This window comes from Arctopsyche grandis, chromosome 3, assembly GCF_051622035.1.
Source record: "Arctopsyche grandis isolate Sample6627 chromosome 3, ASM5162203v2, whole genome shotgun sequence".
Taxonomy (NCBI): domain Eukaryota; kingdom Metazoa; phylum Arthropoda; class Insecta; order Trichoptera; family Hydropsychidae; genus Arctopsyche; species Arctopsyche grandis.
In genome coordinates this window covers 34046312-34070357 of record NC_135357.1, presented here as the reverse complement: position 1 = coordinate 34070357, position 24046 = coordinate 34046312, and the positions used below count along the sequence as shown (strand labels likewise).

At 36.7% G+C, this 24046-nt stretch overlaps 1 protein-coding gene across 4 annotated transcripts; it reads left to right on the top strand.

Annotated features, from left to right (window-relative positions):
- Positions 1-9958: 9958 nt before the first annotated feature.
- LOC143909278 (uncharacterized) lies at positions 9959-21591 on the top strand. 4 transcript variants are annotated; one of them, XM_077427187.1, is made up of 27 exons: positions 9959-10108; positions 10192-10311; positions 13183-13341; positions 13423-13680; positions 13756-13911; positions 13987-14142; positions 14218-14373; positions 14449-14604; positions 14680-14835; positions 14911-15066; positions 15142-15297; positions 15377-15532; positions 15612-15767; positions 15845-15997; positions 16173-16322; positions 16451-16600; positions 16727-16876; positions 16999-17148; positions 17271-17420; positions 17547-17696; positions 17819-17968; positions 18091-18240; positions 18363-18512; positions 18639-18788; positions 18865-18996; positions 19083-19217; positions 20907-21591. In XM_077427187.1, exons 2-27 carry the CDS (start codon positions 10230-10232, stop codon positions 21044-21046), a joined length of 3963 nt encoding a protein of 1320 aa, XP_077283313.1. In that variant the 5' UTR covers positions 9959-10108; positions 10192-10229; the 3' UTR covers positions 21047-21591. The 4 variants fall into 4 exon arrangements, with proteins under 4 accessions (XP_077283313.1, XP_077283315.1, XP_077283314.1 ...); XM_077427189.1 differs by lacking the exon at positions 14680-14835 and having other exon boundaries at positions 10060-10108; positions 20907-21461; XM_077427188.1 differs by lacking the exon at positions 17271-17420 and having other exon boundaries at positions 10061-10108; positions 20907-21461.
- The last annotated feature ends 2455 nt before the right edge of the window (positions 21592-24046 follow it).

Genomic DNA, 24046 nt, shown 5'->3' with positions numbered 1-24046 from the left:
TTGGACGAAGGCATGATACCGTGGAGGGGGCGCCTCAAATGCAAGGTGTATAACCCTATGAAGATCGTTAAGTACGGGATTCTAAATAGGATGATATGTGAAGCAAAAAGTGGCTATATTTGTAATTTCAAATTGTATTCGGGTGTAGGTACTTCTTTGAATAACACTATCACCGATTTGTTATCTCCGTACTTAAATAAATGGTACAATGTCTACGCTGATAATTATTACAATAGCGTTAATTTAGCTACCAATTTATTGGGAGCTAAAACAAGAATATGCGGAACTATTAGAAAAAATCGTGGCTTACCGCAAATTTTGAAAAACGCCCGCTTACAAATTCATGAATCAATACATCGAAGAAAGGGGGATATATTGATTCAAATTTGGAAGACAAACAAAAAACGAGACGTCAGAATTATTTCAACCATCCATCAGGCGCAAATTGTAGAAACTGGCAAAATCGACAGGAAAACAAATCAACCCATCAAGAAGCCAATCAGCATCATGGACTATAATAAATTTATGGGTGGAGTCGATCTCGCGGATCAGTACCTATCGTACAACCCCGTTTCACGGAAAACCATCAAGTGGACGAAGAAAGCCGCAATGTATCTGATGCATTGCGGAATTTTGAACGCTTATCATATCCACAAAAAGTTGAATGGGACGAATTGGAAATTCCAAGAGTTTATGCTGAAAGTCGCAGAGGCATGGCTTCAGAGTAACATTTCCAATACACCAGGTACATCAGACACACATTCCAATATACCTTCAACTTCTGTCATGACGAGGACTCCCAGCATTGATCCGAACGAAAGACTACGTGGTTTCATAAAAGATCATGAATTAGTGAAAATAACTAATGAAAAAACGAATAAATTAGTGAGACGTAATTGTCGAGTGTGTGCAAAACTAAAAATTCGTAAACTGAGTGCTTTTATGTGTAAACAATGTAAAATTCCACTACATGTTGGAAAGTGTTATCAAGACTACCATACAAAAAAAAAATATTAGATATAAAATTTCATTAGTGTACGAATTTCATATTGTGTTTAAATAACGTGTGTGTGTGTAAATAATTAAAATATACATAAAGTGAGTTTATCGATAATATATTATAATATAAAGGAAACTTTTAAATAAATATTGTGTAAATATCTACCAATCAATCAAATGTGAATATCTACATAAGGGGTGCAGTTTGCTGGGTGAGTGCTTTTTTTGTGTTTTTAGTTGAATAAATATGTTTGATTTTTTTTATATTCATGTTCTGAAGAAAATATCACCATTGTTTACTATGTGCCCTTTTATATTTCTTCGGTAATTTATTGCCTACACTTGACTCCTGGTTACTAACCACTGCACTAGGTAATAAACACATTTTGGGGGGACCTTTTTTTTTTCTCACATCTGTTTTATGTTCCTCTTAGATTTTGCCGATGTCCTAAAATTCTCTCACTGATATTGTTATTTATGACGAAAGAGGATTAACCTTGTTGGATGTCGGCAATTCCAAAGCGCATATGGAATTGCATCTGACTGCATTGTATTTATAGGTTTCAAATAACGACATTTGTTGTTTTTGTTACACAAAGGTTCACTGCTGCTAGATTTTTTTTGTTTATTTATAAAATATGTATATTTGCCATATTTATACACATTTTAATTATTTATTTTATTAGTACGCGACTCACAGTTTGACTTTTACTGATTTTACAATTACGAAATTTTAAGATAGTCCATACGAAACTGCATTTCAAATTTCACTTTTATACGTTTACTGGTAAAAGAGATATGACATTTTAAACAGTTACAGTTTTATGCAAAGATTAGCGCAAATTCTCCCCGCCGCACGCCTGTTTCTTTAGCAATAGCCCGTGGTATCCTATGTGTTAAGAAACTGCGAATATGCGCTATAAATAATTACTCGTGTTGTTTCAACGTGTACATATGCATATACGTTTCATATATGTATAATATATGTATAATTGTAAACAATCTATTTATATCGTTTCATGAACACATAAAGAATTCATAATGGTTCAAAATTTATATATTTATTTATATTGTAACGTGGGGTGAAGTGGGTGGCTTTGACTGAACAGGGAAAGACCAGCAGAGATGGGAGTCTAAAGGAAACGACAGTTCTCAGAGAAAGCTGTGGTCCGACTCGACTTCCGAAGGAAAGGGCGCTTCTTTTATAGCTGAGAAAGTAGCGGTACTTTCTCCCACTCCCCAGCATCCGAGGGCGGGGGTAGTTTCCCCCCACTCCTTCGGCTGCGGGGGCGTACGTTACACTGCCCTCTCCTTCAGGATCGGTCGTCTCGAGCGATTTATTAATGTACAAAAGCATATACAAACAAATACAAGGAAATACAATAAATAAACAAATACAAGGAAATACAATACGGGGTTTTAATTTTAGATCGGATCCGGTGTTGCGAGGTATCGCGCTAATCTGTTGACGTGTACCACCAGATACCGGGAGTTCCCTGTTTCCCGGCGGATCCGATAGACAACGTCGCTGATCCTCTTAATAATCCGGAACGGACCTTCCCAAGGGGATTGGAGTTTAAGGGTGCGACCGGGCTTCTTGGCTGGGTTGTGCAACCAAACGCGATCGCCCTCTTCGTATCGTGGTTCCCAGATCCTCCCGTCGTAAGCCGCTTTCATTCTTTTATGCGTCTTCTGGAGGTGTTTCCGAGCGAATTTGTGCGTTTCCGCCATCCCTTCTATGAGATTTTGGACGTATTTGTGGGCTGATTGCTCGGGTATACTGTCCGGGGGTCCGCCGTAGATAAGTTGGGGCGGAAGGCGCATTTCCCTGCCGAACATCATCAGGGCTGGCGACTCTCCTGTCGCGTCGTGTGGGGTTGAGCGGTAAGCCATGAGGAACGGGGACAGCATCGTGTCCCAGTCTCGTTCTGCCTCCTCGTCGTAGTAGGACAGGAATTTCCGGAGGTATCCCAGTAGAGTGCGGTTTAACCTCTCGATCATCCCGTCCGACTGAGGGTGGTAAGGGGTCGTCCGAGTTTTGCAGATGCCCAATTTATCTAGCGTTTCGGCAAAGACTCGGGCTTCAAAATTACGGCCTTGATCGGAGTGCAGTTCTCGAGGTGTGCCCAGTTTGGCGAAGACATGGGTTACTAGGGCTTCCGCTACCGTTTCCGCCTCTTGGTCCGGTAAGGGAATGGCTTCTGGCCACTTTGTGAAGTAATCAGCGGCCACTAGCACGTAACGGTTCCCCCTATTGGTAACCGGTAGCGGTCCCAATATGTCGATCGCCATTCGGTCCATCGGTGCCCCTGACACGTATTGCCGCATGGCCGCCCTGTTCCTCGTATGTGGTCCGTTTTGCGCTGCACACCTGGGGCATTTTTCGCACCATTTTATAACGTCGGGGCGGCATGTTGGCCAGTAGTATCGGCGGCGGACATTCTTTAGCGTTTTATTGACGCCGAAGTGTCCGCCAGTCGGGGAACTGTGCATCTCCCATAGGATTTCATTTGTGTGGCTCTCGGGAATGACCAATTGCAGGATCTGACGCTCGCCGTTTGGGCTTTCCCATCGCCGGAAGAGCTGACCCTGGTCGACAGTTAGTGCGTCCCACTGGGCCCATAGAATCCGAACTTCGGGTTCTTCTGCCGAAACTTCTTCCCACAGTGGTCGTCTCCCGGACTCTTTCCATGCGATGAAGCGTGAGATTGTGGAGTCGGTGGCCTGGGGACTTTGTGGGTTCCCTAGAGTGACGAGTTTGGCTTCGGGTGCTATTTGCTCACTCTCTATTTTCGCGCATTTCGGGCAGTCTGGGTCACATGGACGTCTAGAGAGGGCGTCGGCGTTGCCGTGTTTCTTCCCTGCTCGATGCTGTACGTCCATGTGGTACTGTCCCAGTCGTTGCAACCAGCGGGCCCATTGACCTTCAGGTTTTCTGAAGCTGCGGAGCCACGTCAGTGCGGCGTGATCGGTTCGGAGTGTGAAGGGGCTTCCGTACAGGTAGTGGTGGAAGTGCTCTACTGCGTCGACGATGGCGAGCAGCTCTTTCCGGGTGACGCAGTAGTTCCGTTCCGGTGCCTTCAAGGTGCGACTATAGTACCCGATCACCTTCTCCTCGCCGTCTTGAACTTGGGAGAGCACGGCTCCGATGGCATGTTGACTGGCATCCGCGTCCAGAATATAGATTCCCTCGGGTCGGGGGAATGCCATTGTTTCCGCATTTGTCAGAGCGTTTTTGAGGGCATTGAAGGCATGCTCACAGTCTTGGTCCCACGTGAAGACTGTTTTCTCCTCCGTGAGACGATGCAGTGGTTTCGCCGTTTGCGCAAACCCTTGCACAAACCTCCGGTAATAGGTGCAGAGGCCTAAGAAGCTGCGGAGTTGTGCCTTCGATTTGGGGGTGGGCCACTCTCTCACGGCTTTTGTCTTCTCTGGATCCGTGCAGACGCCGTGGGAGCTGATTTTATGGCCAAGGAAGCAGACCTCATTCCTAAACAGCTGGCACTTCCGCGTATTTATTTTGAGTCCGACCGCAAGTAGGCGTTTGAGGACCGTCTGGATGTGTTCCAAGTGGGCCTCTGGGGTCGGACTATATATGATGATGTCGTCGAGATATACCAAGGTTGATCCGGTCAGGTCGCCGAGAATGTCTTCCATTAGCCGGGAGAATGTGGCAGGCGCGTTGCAGAGGCCGAAAGGCATGACACGGAATTGGAACAGACCAAATTCAGTGGTAAAGGCGGTTTTTGGTCGGTCTTTCTCTTCGACTGGGACTTGCCAAAAACCACTCTGCAGGTCCAACGTCGAGAAAAATTTGGCACCCGCGAGTCTGTCCAGAACGTCGTCCATTCGTGGCATCGGGAACGAATCTTTCGTTGTCACGGCGTTTAACCGACGATAGTCAACGCAGAGGCGCAACTCGCCGGTCTTTTTCGTGACCAATACGATGGGGGAGGCCCAGGGACCGGCTGCTGGTTCGATGATTTGTCTTGTCAGCAAGTCGTTGATGAGGGACCGTACCTCTGTCTTCTTGTGCAGCGGTATTCTGCGATGGGCCTGTTTGATGGGGGCGGCGTCGCCGCTATTTATTCGATGGCTCCCTTTATGGACTTGGCTTAAGTCCCGTTCGCTTTGGGCGAAGGCTTGTCGATGCTGGAGGAGGGAGTTGACGATCGTCGACCGTTTTCCAGGTGGTAGGTCGATGATAGCAGCGTCCAGTTGGCGGGGCAGGTCGTCTTGTCGCTTTCCGTTCAGTTCGTGTCTTTTTATTTCCTGACACGAATGGACTGAACTTACTGGTCGATGGGGCGCAATTTCGTTCCGGAAAGTGACCCTTGTCGTGGTTCCTCCCAGTTCGACGATCGTATTGAGGTGGCGCAGGAGATCCATCCCCATGATGACCTCTGAGGAGAAATCAGTGACGGCAAATTTCCATCTCGCTTGTGTGCCTTTAATTGCCAACGTAGTCTCGGCCCATACGTAGATCGCTACGTGTCGACCGTCTGCGACTCGTATTCTTTCCCTTTTGTCGTTCACCCTTTTTCTATGTTCGCGGGGAATTTTGGCGAACAGTTTGCTGGAGATAACGGAGACGCTTGCCCCGGTATCCAACAGTACCCTACATGGTACTCCTCCGATCTCGCCTTCGGTGTCCAATACGAAAGGTGAGTCGCCGACGCTCCCTAACACTGGGACGGGCTTTTCTTCATTTTCGATGATCAGTCCTGCCCGTGTGGAACTGACCATTATTCTTTTCCCGACTGGGATCGCACCTCTTCCTCGTCGGAGGCGTTCTCGACTGCCCGTACCTTCGGACAGTTCCGCCCGCGACATTGTGGGCTTCCGCAGTTTCGGCAGTTCCTTTGCCCTTGCCAGGGCGGTCTGTTGCCGTTACGGCCCTCCGCTTGCCAGGGAGGTCTGCTGGCGTTTCGAGCTGCGGTATTGAAGTGAGGCTGGTGGTCTTGGGCTGGTCTGTTGGCCGCCCCCCTCCCTTGACTCCTCAGCCGTTTCGCATCCCTCGCGTGTTTTGCGAGCCGTAACAGCTCCTGCAGTGGGGTCTTCGGATCTGCGGTGAAGACGGCAGCGCGGATATCCTCGTCGTGAAACGACAATATGAGGAGTATCTTGTCCAGGACGTCCAACGGGATAGGCTCTGGAAAGGCCTCCATCCTTTTTCGACGGATGTCCGCGAACCGAGCTTCTATGTCGTCGTTGTTGCGGATCGACGGGGAAATTAGGTCACGGAATGCGTCGTACGGGTGTGGCGAAGATTTGAAGCGCTTCACCAGCCTCTCCCTCAGCTCCTCGTACGCTTCGTACGCTTCTTTCGGTACTTCGTCGATGAGGAATATTCTCGCTTGACCTCGTAGAGCGAGAATGAGTGAGTTTGCCGTCGGTTCGCAGCGTAGGGCTCGTGACACGATTTCAAATTCGCGGATGAATCGTTCTACGTCGCCCGTTCCGTCGAAAACAGGAAGCTCGGTCGGTTGCTTGTGGATGGTGCTTCCTAGCATGGGGTCGGTGACAGGTCGTGGAGTAGCGTCGTTTCTGCATACTGATGACGAGGGACTCAGTGTGCTCGCCGGAACCGCTGGGACCCTCGTTGAAGGGCTTGCCGGAATCGCTGGCGTGCGTGTTGTGGTGTCCCTCTCGAGAAGCGCGACGAGTCGCGCCATCTGCTCCTCCAGACGTTCCACACGTGATGGATCGTCCAACTGGTGAGGAGATGCCTGTCTCCTTTTTGGGGGCATCTTTGCGTGGTGTATTCCTTTTGCGGCTCAGGTCAAACACTTCTGACACCAGTGTAACGTGGGGTGAAGTGGGTGGCTTTGACTGAACAGGGAAAGACCAGCAGAGATGGGAGTCTAAAGGAAACGACAGTTCTCAGAGAAAGCTGTGGTCCGACTCGACTTCCGAAGGAAAGGGCGCTTCTTTTATAGCTGAGAAAGTAGCGGTACTTTCTCCCACTCCCCAGCATCCGAGGGCGGGGGTAGTTTCCCCCCACTCCTTCGGCTGCGGGGGCGTACGTTACAATATTATATAATTTATACGATATTATTAAAGTATTGTCTCTTTAGTAAAATTATATACAAACCTCATATGTATGTATATGTAAATACCTACATATGTATGTACGAAGTACATACATATGTATCATGCAAAAATTCAACCTCGAGATTTTGACTGATTTGAACTCAGAATCGATCACTGATCACGTTTAGAAAATATATGCCTGTTAGTATGTGTCTATGTGTAGCATCTGCTTAAAGGAGCCGCCGATATAATTGGTTTTCGAGGACTATCTCCAGGCTTAAGTGCTGTCGGCTAATAATGGAGACCCCCGATTGAACTTAGTGGTCGGTAACGGCATCCAGCCACTTCTTGCTAGAGTTCTCAGAACTGACAGCGCGAAAGCGTGGGACTGCATGCTGAGACCGTGGGACTGCATATCTAGTACTTGACTATAACAATAGGTAAACAAACGCGTCGAGGAAGATGCAGTGAGCGACCTGTCTTTTATAAGCAGGTACTTAGGCCATACCAAGATATTCACACTACTTAAAGCAACACGCTGAAAATTTATATTTGTATTCTTTATGTACTAGCTTAAAGTTGATAAGGTTTTAGTTAGAATATCTAAACCGGAAGTAGTTTTTTTTTTAATAACCATATTTAATTATTTTATTTTGGCACTTAAAGTTTTTTGGATCTTCTTAATATTCTGTAGTTATAAACTTTATAGCAATATTAATTAATAGAAAAAATATGAACAAAATCTGACAGCCAAAAATTGCGCTTTTGTCTCACTAAAAGTTCAAAATGTTTGAGTTTCCATACATTAGCACTCAAATCTTTATCAAGAACCTTTTCATGTGTGTGTGTATTTGGGGTCTACCTTGTTCCACCAATACCTTGCAATATATCAAGACTCGTTTTCCAAACTTTTTCGTCGTTGAGTTGTTATATATTCAAAACACGTATACGAAAATATTTCACATAGTAATGTACTTATTTTACGATATAAACATTAACTATTAATAAAATACAGTAAGAATTTACTTTTAAATATATATTTTTTTATATTTTAAAGGTGCTTAATAGCTTAAAATGTATGAATGATCGCAATATGTCTCGTATATTAAAAATATTACATACATGTATACAAAAAACATTTGTGTATACAATATATAAACTCCTGCTTAAGCAGACGTAAAGTTGAGAAAACGAGTCTTGAGATACCGCGAGTTGGTAGAACGGGGCGCACCCGTGTATTTGTACGTCATTATCGAACTTTGTCTTTGATACTTCTAATATTCCTCAAATATTCATACATAAAGTCATAGATTGGTAACATCCGATGGCATCAAAAATTCAACTTTATAAGCTGGTTCTGTTATGCAAAACTAAATCAAGTTTTTGTGCCATTTGAATTTCACACTGAAAATGACAAATGATTAAAGATTAAAATGAATAAATAAGTATTTACAGAACATACATTTCGCAAGATAGATCGTCTGCCACTTTTGTTCATACTTCCCAGAAATGATTGCACTTTGAGTTGATAATTTCTTGTTGATGAGTACTTTTATTACATTTGAATGTTTAAATGAAACGGAATCGCATTCGCTCGCAAATATATATCTAGTATATATTATCGTAATGTGTAAATATTTGCTTCGTTGCTGAGACATCTGATTTATGTAGCTACTTGCGCAAAATACACAGTCTCTCAAAATTAGCATTTTTTTAAATGCTCATTCACCATATGAGCCGTTATAATTAAAAGTAGAATAAGTCCACTTTTTTTTTAATTTCAATAAATATCTCGCAAAAAATTACAAAAAAATATGTATATTTAAAAATACTAATGGCCTGTAATACGTTTAGGCCAAAAACACACTGAGTAGTATGGGACGTCACGTCCTTCTTTTTTTTTGCTTCAGCATTCCGCTGTGGCCGTAAGCAATGGGTGTTCCCCAATCCGAATTCGGGTATTTTATTTATTTATTTTAATTTATACCAAGAAGGCCTAACAGGTAGCTCCAATGCGCCTTTCTGGTCAGAAAATTGTACATTTGATACAAGTATATACAAATCAATTAACATCCACAGATACATCTAAGGTCAAATTTGTAAATTTGCAGCATTTTTTAAATAATTCAGCGAAATTCGAGATTGCTGAAAACTCTAGGTTTGCGAGAAAATGGGTAAGGTCGCCAATTTGTTGGAACTGTTTCAATGAAAATAAGATAAATTGGCAAACTCTGATATGGAAAAGATCGACCTGTAGTCACAAATCCAAGGTCTGGTCAGCAGAAACTAGTGGGATTTGAACCCGAGACCACATTGTTCAAAGGATCATATGCTAACTACTAGTCTATTCTACTGGTTACATGCACGTGCAGAATGCATATGTTTGGCAAGTCAACCGACAAGTTTCTTCAAATATGAGAATCACTGTCAAGCAAGGATAAATACAAGTATAAAATATCACCCAAAACACTCCAGGGGGTGATTTTCGGGACTGTGTACCATATATAAGGGCTAGAGGTGCTGCATAATTTTCACATGTTTAAAAGTATTTAATAAAAACACGTCCCACGTCCCACTCAGTGTGTTTTCGTCCTCATTCTGCTTTTCCGAGATTCTGGACGTATCGCATTAAAATAAGTGATAGCAATATGTGAATTATGTAAGTCAAACAGAAATAGTTTTACTGAAACTGAAAAATACATATAACGGCTCATATCATGAATTAATATAATATATTTATAAAAGTACTGATCGATTCGTATTGTAGTCAAACAATCAAACAAACTTTTATCTTGTCAAAGTGCTAGTTGCAATTTGAGAAGCACTTGAAGTTATTATTCACACTTTTGAATATTTCATAGTTTTATGCGGCTCATATTTATTCTTCCACGAAAATTCGTTGCAAACAATACACAAAGCATACGCTCATTTTGAAAAATTTATGATACACTTTAGTTATCTCGAGAGTTTGATGATAATAAATTAAATGAAGACATTACTAATGATTATTTCTTTAAATGATAAAACACGGATAGTTCATAACCAAATTAGCACTGGGACAAGAAGGTACATACAGGTACAAAAGGATAAGATCATAAGCTGTTGTTTTAATTAATTTGTAAACGGATTAAATGTATATTTTCTAAATTGTTTTTGTAGATATTCTTGGATGTGCTTGGAATGTGCTAATTTTAAAAATGACTTTTGTGAAAATCCTTTTAGTGGTGTTTTGCGTAATTTCAATACGAGAGCAGTTCGCTGATGGTGCGAAACTCAATGGTGAGCTTATTTTATTTTAAAACATATATTTTTTATATTAATGTAAAAATTACTCGTTCGAAATTTCTTCGCGACAATTGAGCTTTTCCGAAGTTAGGGGTATAATCATCATCATCATCATCTCCAGCCTTTCACCATCCACTGCTGGATGAAGGTCTCTCCAACACGCTTCCAGTTGTCCGTTTTGCGCAACTCTCATCCATCTTACCCCATACATTTTCCTTATTTCATCTACCCATCTACCCTGCGGTCTTCCTTTTTCCCCTTTGTATTCTCTCGGGTACCGTTCTAGTATTTCTTTTATCCAACTTTCCATTCTTCTGGCCACGTGATCCACCCATTGCCATTTCAATCTCCTCACTATATCCACTACTCTTGTCATACTTCTCAAACACGTATTCCATTTTCTGTCTTTCCTCGTTATGTTAAGCATACAACGTTCCATACTTTTTAGAGTGCATTGGACTTTGTGTAGCAACTTGGCGTCCACTGTCTAAGTTTCACATCTATACGTTATCTCTGGCAAAATACATTGATCGAAAATCTTTTTCTTCAGGCAGTGACATTTTTGATTTAAAAACAAAAACCGCATTCATTCGTCGAAATGCATCCCACCCATTGATGTATAATACACATAGATGGGCCCTGACGTGTGATTTTGGTCGGAGATCTTGTCTTTACTAACTGAGGGGTGCGGGGGGTTTAAATAGCGGGGAAGTTGGGTTTTTTTCCCTACGACGCAGCGGTACCTACCTACCTACCAAGAGAAACTGTGCATGCGCCAAAAGGGAGACCAGTATAACACGTGAGGGCGGATCTAGTGTATTATACATCAATGACCCCACCCTAATTTCATGCGTTTCTTTATTTCTTCTTCTTTACTACCGGACATGTCTTTATTTGACCTAAATATAAATAATTATTTACTAATTCTGCTAGGGGTTTAATATGTATATACAAATATACTGAGCCTGGTTTCAAACCAACTCCCTCCCTTCATTACACATAAAATATGTGAAAATGATTTGTTCTTAGTAGCAAAGTTGTTTTTTTCAAAGCGCTGTTAAATCTTACCCTATGATTGACTCAATTTACAGAAATAATATTATTATAATAGTATTTTGTATAAATTTGACTGATTTATATCAACGATTTTCAACTGTTTATCAAAAACTTTCTGTCGGTTACTGAGTGAAGATGAAACCCATGGGAAATGCATTTTCGGAAAAACGTACGTGCGCGCATAAACTACTCTATTGATTTTAATTATTGTCTGTTTTTTTTAATAATAATAGTAAGTTAAAATAATAATAGTCTATTTCATAAAATAAGAATTGCACACGTCATTTATAAAATAAGAATTGCACAAACATTGCATAAGTCATTTCAAGGCCAGCTGCTGAAATTTCAGCTATAAATAGGTTCTTTCAAATAGTTGCAAATATGGAGCAATGTGATAATAATTGCAGAAATGTGATGCATTTGGTAAATAACAAACGCTTTTTTATCTCCAGAAAGACTCAACTTTTAGTATTTGGATTAGTGTAGAAAAACTATAATAATTCAATAAAAGTGTTTTTTTTTTTTCAAAAGTGCTAGGCCCCCCCCGGAGCCTATAAAACGAATACTAAAGATGATTATTCATTTTTGGACAAAATTGCTCTTATCTTTTGACTTTTGCTCTCACGGCTTGCATTGTCGGTCTTTTAATATGTGTTTTCCAGTTAAATAATATTAGCTTAACATTTTATTTAACACATCACGACATATGAATAAGCATTTTAGAGCTTGTTTTTAAGACCCACGCTACGTCAATTATATTTAAGAGAAATATTGATTTTTTAAACGAAGATTTGTATAATAAGGATAAGTATAGTAAGGATAATAAGAATAAGTATAATGATAAGAACCCAAATATTGTCAGAAGAAAAAATCTAAAGCAAGCTGAAAAGAGGTAGTAAAAATCAGAATTAAAAGATCAGTATTATTACAAACCTCCTTTACGTTTCACTTACGATTACAATTCAGGAAAAAAATTTCCTCTTATCCGATCATTTTCATACTTTGCCATATTGCTCATTTTAGTCATCAATATAAGTAAATGGATCCTCCGCCATTACGATAGAGATAAAATATCGTTTAAGACGGGTTTGAAGTTTGGAAATTTGAAATCTGGGTGACGATTATGTAGTCTTTAGTTTTATACATAGATGGCGGTAGTAAAATAAAATTATTGGTATTTTTATTCAAAATAATAATTTGTATATCTTACTATTATATATACAAAACTAAAAAACAGGTTTATTTTTAAAAAACTTTTTTTTACAAGGCTATTTTTTTATATATTTGAAATAGAAGTACCTTAAAAATACATAAATTGTTCGTTGTAGTAAAAAATGTACTTACATATCAACACAAATAATAAGATCTATTTTCTAAGATCGAAATCGACTTGATACCATTTGGTTGACATCAACACAATGTATAGTTTGAAGAAAAATGTGTTCCCTATTAATCGAGTGAAGTGGTTTTCGGAATTAAACACTTGAATATTGTTTTTCGATTATCAAGTGTGCATTTAATAACAATTAAAACCTACTCAACTAGCATTTTCCAAGTAAGTACTCGAATGGTATCAAAGACGAAGTTGAAGAGAGTCCTTATTGAAGTTAAAGTTCAATCGATGTTCATAAATCTTAATTTTTTTCTTAAAATAATTTTTTAGGTAAATCAAAAGTAAGTAAGTATTATATTGACATGTTTTTTATGAGAAGTTCCTACTGAGTCTATAAGGGAATTCAAAAATAATTTGTAAGCATCTTCTGAAAAGAGTCTGCTATTTAATGAGCTTAATTAACATTTGATACACAGGCGGAATAGTACAAGTATTTGCCACTCCGTTGAATTGTTCAGTGCACGAGTTCAAATGCTCGGACAATTCATATTGCATTTCACTTGTGTGGGTTTGTGATGGGTATACTGATTGCGATGACCACTCTGATGAAGATGACTGCTCAGAGCCACCAACACGTAACTGACTTTAACATCTTGATCATTTGAATAAAATTGAACGAGAACCATTTAGATTTACATCTGAGATTTCAATTTCAGCAACATCTACGACAGGACCACCGTTGAACTGTTCAGCAGATCATTTCGGATGTCTCAACAACTCTCAATGTATTCTAAAGACTTGGGTTTGCAACGGACAAAATGATTGTGCTGACGGGTCTGACGAAGTCAATTGTAATTGTACAGAAGGCCAATTTCAATGTCTCGACAATTCCGGTTGCATCCCGATTGGATGGGTGTGTGATAGAGACAATGATTGTCTAGATTCATCTGATGAAGCTAATTGCACAATCACTAGTAAGTACAACATTTCAAAAGTTCCAATCTAATGAATAGGATTTTAAAACTGACCAAGCCTAATCATTACTTTAGCTACCACTACCCCAGCACCACTATTGAATTGTACAGAGGATCAATTCAGATGCCTTGATAATTCTCGTTGCATCCCGATTAGATGGGTCTGTGATAGGGATAATGACTGTCGAGATTCTTCTGATGAAGTTAATTGCACGTATACAACAACGACTAGTAAGTACAACATTTCAAGAGTTCCAATCTAATGACTAGGATTTCAAAACTGACCAAGCCTAATCAATACTTTAGCTACCACTACCCCAGCACCACTATTGAATTGTACAGAGGATCAATTCAGATGCCTTGATAATTCTCGTTGCATCCCGATTAGATGGGTCTGTGATAGGGATAATGACTGTCGAGATTCTTCTGATGAAGTAAATTGCACATATACAACAACGACTAGTAAGTACAACATTTCAAGAGTTCCAATCTAATGAATAGGATTTCAAAACTGACCAAGCCTAATCATTACTTTAGCTACCACTACCCCAGCACCACTATTGAATTGTACAGAGGATCAATTCAGATGCCTTGATAATTCTCGTTGCATCCCGATTAGATGGGTCTGTGATAGGGATAATGACTGTCGAGATTCTTCTGATGAAGTTAATTGCACGTATACAACAACGACTAGTAAGTACAACATTTCAAGAGTTCCAATCTAATGACTAGGATTTCAAAACTGACCAAGCCTAATCAATACTTTAGCTACCACTACCCCAGCACCACTATTGAATTGTACAGAGGATCAATTCAGATGCCTTGATAATTCTCGTTGCATCCCGATTAGATGGGTCTGTGATAGGGATAATGACTGTCGAGATTCTTCTGATGAAGTAAATTGCACATATACAACAACAACTAGTAAGTACAACATTTCAAGAGTTCCAATCTAATGAATAGGATTTCAAAACTGACCAAGCCTAATCATTACTTTAGCTACCACTACCCCAGCACCACTATTGAATTGTACAGAGGATCAATTCAGATGCCTTGATAATTCTCGTTGCATCCCGATTAGATGGGTCTGTGATAGGGATAATGACTGTCGAGATTCTTCTGATGAAGTTAATTGCACGTATACAACAACGACTAGTAAGTACAACATTTTAAGAGTTCCAATCTAATGAATAGGATTTTAAAACTGACCAAGCCTAATAATTACTTTAGCTACCACTACCCCAGCACCACTATTGAATTGTACAGAGGATCAATTCAGATGCCTTGATAATTCTCGTTGCATCCCGATTAGATGGGTCTGTGATAGGGATAATGACTGTCCAGATTCTTCCGATGAAGTTAATTGCACATATACAACAACAACTAGTAAGTACGAAATTTCAAGAGTTCCAATCTAATGACTAGAATTTAAAAACTGACTGAGCCTTATCATTATTTTAGCTACTACTACACCAGCACCAATATTGAATTGTACATCTGATCAATTTAGATGCCTTGATAATTCTCGTTGCATCCCGATTCGATGGGTCTGTGATAGGGATAATGACTGTAGAGATTCTTCTGATGAAGTAAATTGCACATATACAACAACGACTAGTAAGTACAACATTTCAAGAGTTACAATCTTGATAATGACTAGGATTTCAAAACTGACCAAGCCTAATCATTACTTTAGCTACCACTACCCCAGCACCACGATTGAATTGTACAGAGGATCAATTCAGATGCCTTGATAATTCTCGTTGCATCCCGATTAGATGGGTCTGTGATAGGGATAATGACTGTAGAGATTCTTCTGATGAAGTAAATTGCACGTATACAACAACGACTAGTAAGTACAATATTTCAAGAGTTACAATCTACATAATGACTTTAATTTTAAAACTGATCAAGCCTTATCATTATTTTAGCTACTACTACACCAGCACCATTATTGAATTGTACATCTGATCAATTCAGATGCCTTGATAATTCTCGTTGCATCCCGATTAGATGGGTCTGTGATAGGGATAATGACTGTAGTGATTTATCTGATGAAGTAAATTGTACTTATACTACAACCACTAGTAAGTAGAACATTTCATGAATTAATCCATCGGTCAAACATTTGTTGTCTGTTAAAAAATCATAAGCATTATTTTAGCTACCACTACACCTCGACCTATGCTAAATTGTACAGCAGATCAATTTAGATGTCTAGACAATTCTCGTTGTATCCCATTGAGGTGGGTCTGTGATAGAGATAATGATTGTCAAGATTCATCTGATGAATCTAACTGCACTATCATTACATCAAGTAACTATATACATACATACATTCATATGATGGTGCAAAATGTACTGCATCCGTACATATGATGATGCAGTGCATTTTTACAAACCTCCTTTACGTTTCACATTCTATTACAATTCAGAAGACTTTTTTGTGGCATATAGTATTTTAAATTTTAAACTTAACAATTTCATTTTAGCAACTACACCTAGGCCTCTTCTGAATTGTACAGCAAACGAATTTAGATGTCTTGATAATTCTCGTTGCATCCCATTGAGATGGGTCTGTGATAGGGATAATGATTGTCAAGATTCATCTGATGAAGCTAACTGCACTATCACTACATCAAGTAACTATCTACATACATACATACATATGATGATGCAAAATGTACTGTATCCATATATATATGATGATGCAGTACATTTTTGTTGCACATAGTATTTTAAAATTTAAACTAAACAATTTAATTTTTAGCAACTACACCCCGGCCTCTTCTGAATTGTACAGCAGATGAATTTAGATGTTTGGACAATTCTCGTTGTATCCCACAGAGTTGGATATGTGACGGAGGCAATGACTGTCAAGATTCATCTGATGAAGCTAATTGCACTACCACCACATCAAGTAACTATCTACATACATACATATGATGATGCAAAATGTACTGCATCCGTACATATATATGATGATGCAGTACATTTTTGTTGCACATAGTATTTTAAATTTTAAACTAAACAATTTAATTTTTAGCAACTACACCTCGGCCTCTACTGAATTGTACAGCAGATGAATTTAGATGTCTTGATAATTCTCGTTGCATCCCATTGAGTTGGGTCTGTGATAGGGACAATGATTGTCAAGATTCATCTGATGAAGCTAACTGCACTATCACTACATCAAGTAACTATATAAATACATACATATGATGATGCAAAATGTACTGCATCCGTACATATGATGATGTAGTACATTTTGGTTGCATATATTATTTTAAAATTTAAACTAAACAATTTAATTTTTAGCAACTACAACTCGACCTCTGCTAAATTGTACAGTTGGTGAGTTTAGATGTTTGGACAATTCTCGTTGTATCCCTCAGAGTTGGATATGTGACGGAGACAATGATTGTCAAGATTCATCTGATGAAGCTAACTGCACTATCACTACATCAAGTAACTATATAAATACATACATATGATGATGCAAAATGTACTGCATCCGTACATATGATGATGCAATACATTTTTGTTGCATATATTATTTTAAAATTTAAACTAAACACTTCAATTTTTAGCAACTACACCTCGACCTCTGCTGAATTGTACAGCAGATCAATTTAGATGTCTAGATAATTCTCGTTGTATCCCATTGAGTTGGGTCTGTGATAGGGACAATGATTGTCAAGATTCATCTGATGAAGCTAACTGCACTACAACCACATCAAGTAACTATCTACATACATACCTACATATGATGATGCAAAATGTACTGCATCCATACATATGATGATGTAGTACATTTTGGTTGCATATATTATTTTAAAATTTAAACTAAACAATTTAATTTTTAGCAACTACAACTCGACCTCTGCTAAATTGTACAGTTGGTGAGTTTAGATGTTTGGACAATTCTCGTTGTATCCCTCAGAGTTGGATATGTGACGGAGACAATGATTGTCAAGATTCATCTGATGAAGCTAATTGCACTACCACCACATCAAGTAACTATCTACATAGATACATATGATGATGCAAAATGTACTCCATCCATACATATGATGATGTAGTACATTTTGGTTGCATATATTATTTTAAAATTTAAACTAAACACTTTAATTTTTAGCAACTACACCTCGACCTCTGCTGAATTGTACAGCAGATCAATTTAGATGTCTAGATAATTCTCGTTGTATCCCATTGAGTTGGGTCTGTGATAGGGACAATGATTGTCAAGATTCATCTGATGAAGCTAACTGCACTATCACTACATCAAGTAATTATATAAATACATACATATGATGATGCAAAATGTACTGCATCCGTACATATGATGATGCAATACATTTTTGTTGCACATAGTATTTTAAATTTAAATTTAAACAATTTAATTTTTAGCAACCACACCTCGGCCTCTACTTAATTGTACAGCAGACGAATTTAGATGTCTTGATAATTCTCGTTGCATCCCATTGAGATGGGTCTGTGATAGGGACAATGATTGTCAAGATTCATCTGATGAAGCTAACTGTACTACAACCACATCAAGTAACTATCTACATACATACATATGATGATGCAAAATGTACTGCATCCATACATATAATGATGTAGTACATTTTGGTTGCATATATTATTTTAAGATTTAAACTAAACAATTTAATTTTTAGCAACTACAACTCGACCTCTGCTAAATTGTACAGTTGGTGAGTTTAAATGTTTGGACAATTCTCGTTGTATCCCTCAGAGTTGGATATGTGACGGAGACAATGATTGTCAAGATTCATCTGATGAAGCTAACTGTACTACCACCACATCAAGTAACTATCTACATACATACATACATATGATGATGAAAAATGTACTGCATCCGTACATATGATGATGCAGTACATTTTGGTTGCATATATTTTTTTTAAATTTAAACTAAACAATTTCATTTTTAGCAACTACATCTCGACCTCTGCTAAATTGTTCATCAGATCAGTTTAGATGTCGTGACAATTCTCGATGCATCTCCTTAACATGGGTATGCGACAGCCACGACGATTGTCAAGATTCATCTGACGAAACAAATTGCGATTTACTTTCGACTTGTAAGTATCTCTGGAAACAAATACAATATTTTGCGATCGAGCATTTGATTATTATACATAAATCTTTACGTTGCAGCAACTGTTGCCCCACTAAGATGTACCAGTCAACAATTTGCCTGCCTAGATGGCTCGCGTTGTATACCTCTATGGTGGAAATGTGATACTTTTGCCGATTGTTTGGACATGTCAGACGAAGTCAACTGCCCTGGTCAGTTCTAACCTCAGTAGAATTATTTCTGTCAACAGTTATTGATAATTCTTGATTGTTTGTAATACTATTTTATTAAATTCAAGGTTCCGTTCAGGTGAATTGTACTGAAGATCAACACTCTTGCGACAACAGTACAATATGCATTGCAAAAACATGGCTCTGCGATAACTTTGTCGACTGTTTGGATATGTCTGATGAGACCGGCTGTCCTATTTCAGGTGAAATTAATGACAAATATTAATGAGCACACTTTTAGATATTAAAATCTGAAACATCTCATGCCTTTTTAAATATCAAACACAAATCTATGATAAATATTTTTCTTATAAATTCTATATTGGTTCCGATGTCACTGTCGTAATAAGTTCTTAATTTTAAATCTAATTCTGTATGATATTCAAATACTATGATGTATGATATTCTGCGATATTTATAAAAAATGACTATAATTAAGGGCGAAATCACACAGACAAGAACACGGCACGTGTTTTTTTAGATAGTTTTAAACATGCGAAAAAAATGCGGCACGCCTAGCACATATTCAAGACACACCGTCCCGAAATCACCCCCTGGAGTGTTTTCGGTGGTATTTTGTCCTTGTATTGATAATAGAAGCTTGACAGTGATTGATAACGGCAAATAATAAGATCGTACGAATTAACAATTAACTGGGAACGACCTTTCTTGATCGCATCCAAGACCACGTGCCGTTCCGTTCATCTCAATGTGTTTTCGCCCTTATAAAGTTTTTTGAAGAGGTAGTAGTCTGAGGTCAATGTTTTGTTTTTATCCCAACATTCATCTGCCTGAATAACTGAAATAATTTTGGGCTATTAAACTTATAAAAGTCAAAGCTAAAAAGAACCACAGAAATATAGAAACCTAATAGTTATTCACTTTGGCTGAAAAATCCAAACAAAAGCACGATTGGTGGCCTTGTGTGCCCATAATGGTACTTTAGTTCATTATTACTTGAATATCATATATATACATACATAATATCACTATTATGTGTGTCTGTGTAAGATAACACTCAATGTACTATATTAATCGTTTCGATTCAACATACATATGTACGTCACAGCTAAAACAATGCCAACAAAACGTACAAAATTTGCATAAAATTTATAAAATCAATAGACAATTTAGAAGGGTTTTCCTATCCGTTTGGCCATTTATTATGTGAAGAAATTGAGGGGATAAAACAGAACTTGCAGTTTACCATAGACGGTATTTTTCCTGTCGAAACCAAGCAACTGCTTTTGTCTATTACTAAAAAAAGTAGACAAAACTGTGGATGCTGAAAGGTATTTTAGTAAATACAATATAATTGTTACCGATCGTCGCACAAATCTCAAAAAAGAATCTGTAGAAATATGCTCCATGTTGAGTTTTAATAAATTTTAATTGGTATTATATTTTTATATTCATATTTTTTGTCTTTGTATTTTTATATTCATGTTTTATTTCATTGTAATTTTAATTCCAAAACATTTTTGAATTTTTCCATTATTTTTTAATTGTTGTGTTGCCTTTAAATTGTATATATGTATATAAATTTTATTAAAATTAATCGAAATTTTTTATTATTTAAAATTAAACTTTTCATAAAAATAGATTCTAAAATTTTTAATGCCCTAAAACGCTAAAATGCAAAATGAAAATGCTAAAATTGACAAAAATAGATGCCCAAAATACGTGTCTTTAACCATAGCCCATGCGATGATATTTCATCGGGCACAACACTAGTAATAATATAAAGTTCAATTGTTAGTTTTATTATACAATTGTACTATGTATTAATTTTATCAATTATAACACTGTGATCTCACGCCTAAATAATATATACATATATACATGTGTAACAATGAAATGAAATAAAGCCAACATTTCTTATAACTTTTAAGGTTGGGCGACAGGTGAGCGCTCGTGCTCCAGTCAAGAGTTCCAGTGTGACAAAACTAGGTGTATTCCTCAAGATAATAAATGTGATGGAAAAATAGACTGCCGAGACGAATCCGACGAGAAATCATGCGAAAAATCTTAAATTAATCATACTGTGTGTATGTAAAATGTAATATGTATCAAAAATTTATTTAAAATACATTATATATGTTGATGTATTGTGTAGTTAGAATTCTGATGCCATTCTTGTTCACTTTTTGATGGCTGTAATGAAATGCTTTGTCTTAAATTTTAAACTTAAATAAAAAATAAAACACCAAAAAGTTATTTCAAATAAATTTATATGTATATATACATACGTTTATGTATTGTATAAATAGAAATTGCGTTTTAGTCACACCAAGGAAAACATGCATATTCGTTAATTGTTTTTTTTGTTTACACATTCGTTATCATACATAAATATAATATACATATATATTTTATTCAACCTGTAGAGAGTGCATCTTACAATTTGTGCATGTAATAAAGTGGCGTACATAATGTATGCATATTTTAAAAACAATTCTTTAATTAAATCAAACTTTTTTCAATTATGTAAAATGTTCAATATAATCATTTCTTTTAATAATTCAACTATGGAACTGTGATACAAATTTTTTTTTTAATTAAATATTTAAATTTTTCATAAAAATCTTTATATAAATCCTCTCAATAAATTTCAGTTTTATATATATAAAAAATGTTACATAAATAAGTGCAAGTAATAATTTTTTATCTATTAAAATATTCGACACGCACATATTTAACGATTGATAAAAACAGTTTAATCAATGAAATTAATAAAAACATATGTAAATTAAAGATTTGAAAACTATAATTTTTCAAATACATACATATACTCCTTTGAGATGTATTTAAAAATGTTTACAATCGGAATTGAATTGTGTATGTATTTTATGGATGCGATGCATCCGCTCTCAAATCGCCAGACGAATTGAACGACAGATTAACGGACGGCTTCTTTAAATGCAATTCTCGTCTTCTCGAATGATAGATTGCACATCAGATGACGGGTTACCTTTCGATGTGCACAGATGCAATTATTAAACTGGTGATTATTAAAATTGAGTTGGATCTTTCAGACGAGTTTAATAAGGCAAGATTCGATAAGTTCCGAACCTTGCCTTATTAAACTCGCCAGAAAGATCCAACTAAATTTTAATAATTCCATCTGTGCACATCGAAAGGTTACTCGTCATCTGATGTGCAATCAATCATTCGAGAAAACGAGAATTACGTTTAAAGCTGCCGTTCTGTTAATCTGTCGTTCGTTTGTCTGGCGATTTTAGAGCGGATGCACCAAACCCGTATTTTATGATCTTATGTTTTGCAAATAAAATTTTATGAAATCTTTATTAAATGTTTTGTGCAAAGTCCCAAAAAAATAAGTTGTATACATCATATATGTATGTAATTGGAATATTACTATTATTATTAAAATATTAATATTATTTAATGTGTATAACATATTATATTATATAAATATAATAACAAATTAAACAAAGTTTATAAAATATGAATAAGTAACACAATTGACTTTAAATCAATTTACAATATATATATATATATATATATATATATATATATATATATATATATATATATATATATATATATATATATATATATATATATATATATACATATAATTTTTATTTATTAAATGATAGTTTTGAATAAATTTTACACAATATTGGTTCATCGAATTAATTCAAAAGATTTATCATATTATGTATTATTAATTTTTATAATATAATATGTAGTCATGTGAACCAATTAAGTGACATTTGGTTTTATATGTACATATGTAATTATGTCAAGACTATATTTCATTCTTAGGAAAACATATTTGGAGTTCAAATCTCATCTCTGGATTTGAATGATGAGAGTTCGATATTGAAATGATAAAAATAGTGACAATTCTATTGATATTTAATGGTAATTAATTGTCCAATGTTGGATTACAAATATGTTGTTTATTTTAAAAACCATCCAATGCTATTTAGTGCGAATTTATTAATATGCGTAAATTTACATTGGGATTATTACAAAACTTATATAAACAATGGCGCTGACGACTATAAGAAGCAGAATCTACGAGGAAATGATAACATGCTTTCATTACACATTTAATTCATCTATTGTTATTTTACGACATTTACTAAAATAGTGGATACAACCTTTTAAAACGGGAAACAAATTATAATTGCATTTTTAGGAGCAAGTGGGAGATATCGGAATACTCTAAGAGCGTCAGAAGCCGGTCGAAAATAATTTAAACATTTATATATAGTATTAGTGTGCACATATTATAAGTATACAAATCAAATCTAATTTATATTATCTATCTAGACAAAATTTATACACTATGATGTTCTATTAGCTTACGCTGCTAGCCTTTAGGGTTTTTGTTTGGCACGAGGGTTTAACATTTCATTTAAGTATTATTATTCGACTAAAACATTTTGCATAGCTTGAGATTCAAATTTCTCATAAACACACATGATAATATGTAACTGAAAGGGGCTTCAACATGCTTCACATTCATAAATTGTATTAAGCTATTTATTTTAACATCGCCGTTCGTAAGAGGGTGTCATCGACATCGATTTTGAAATTGAAATGTATTCAAAAAGCCATTGAAAACACACTCAAAGACGTTTGATCAATGGAAATGCTAATGTTTTTAAATGGGGTTCACATTTGACATTAATTCGCTATACAATATGAAGCACCGATGGTTAGAAATGAATGAAAATGGAATTAAAAATGTCGGCATACAATCATTAATAAATTATGTAGAATATTTATTATTGATATATATATATATATATATATATATATATATATATATATATATATATATATATATATATATATATATATATATATATATATATATATATATATATATCCATTTATATAATATCTACTACACAAATTCAAACGAGATGGTGGTATCATTCAAAAACATGATGTATTTGGTCCCGCCATGTTTTTGGCGATCGGTTTCAACGCTTTTAAAAAAATATAAATAATTCCCAAAAAACAGATATTTTTATACACATACATACGTCAT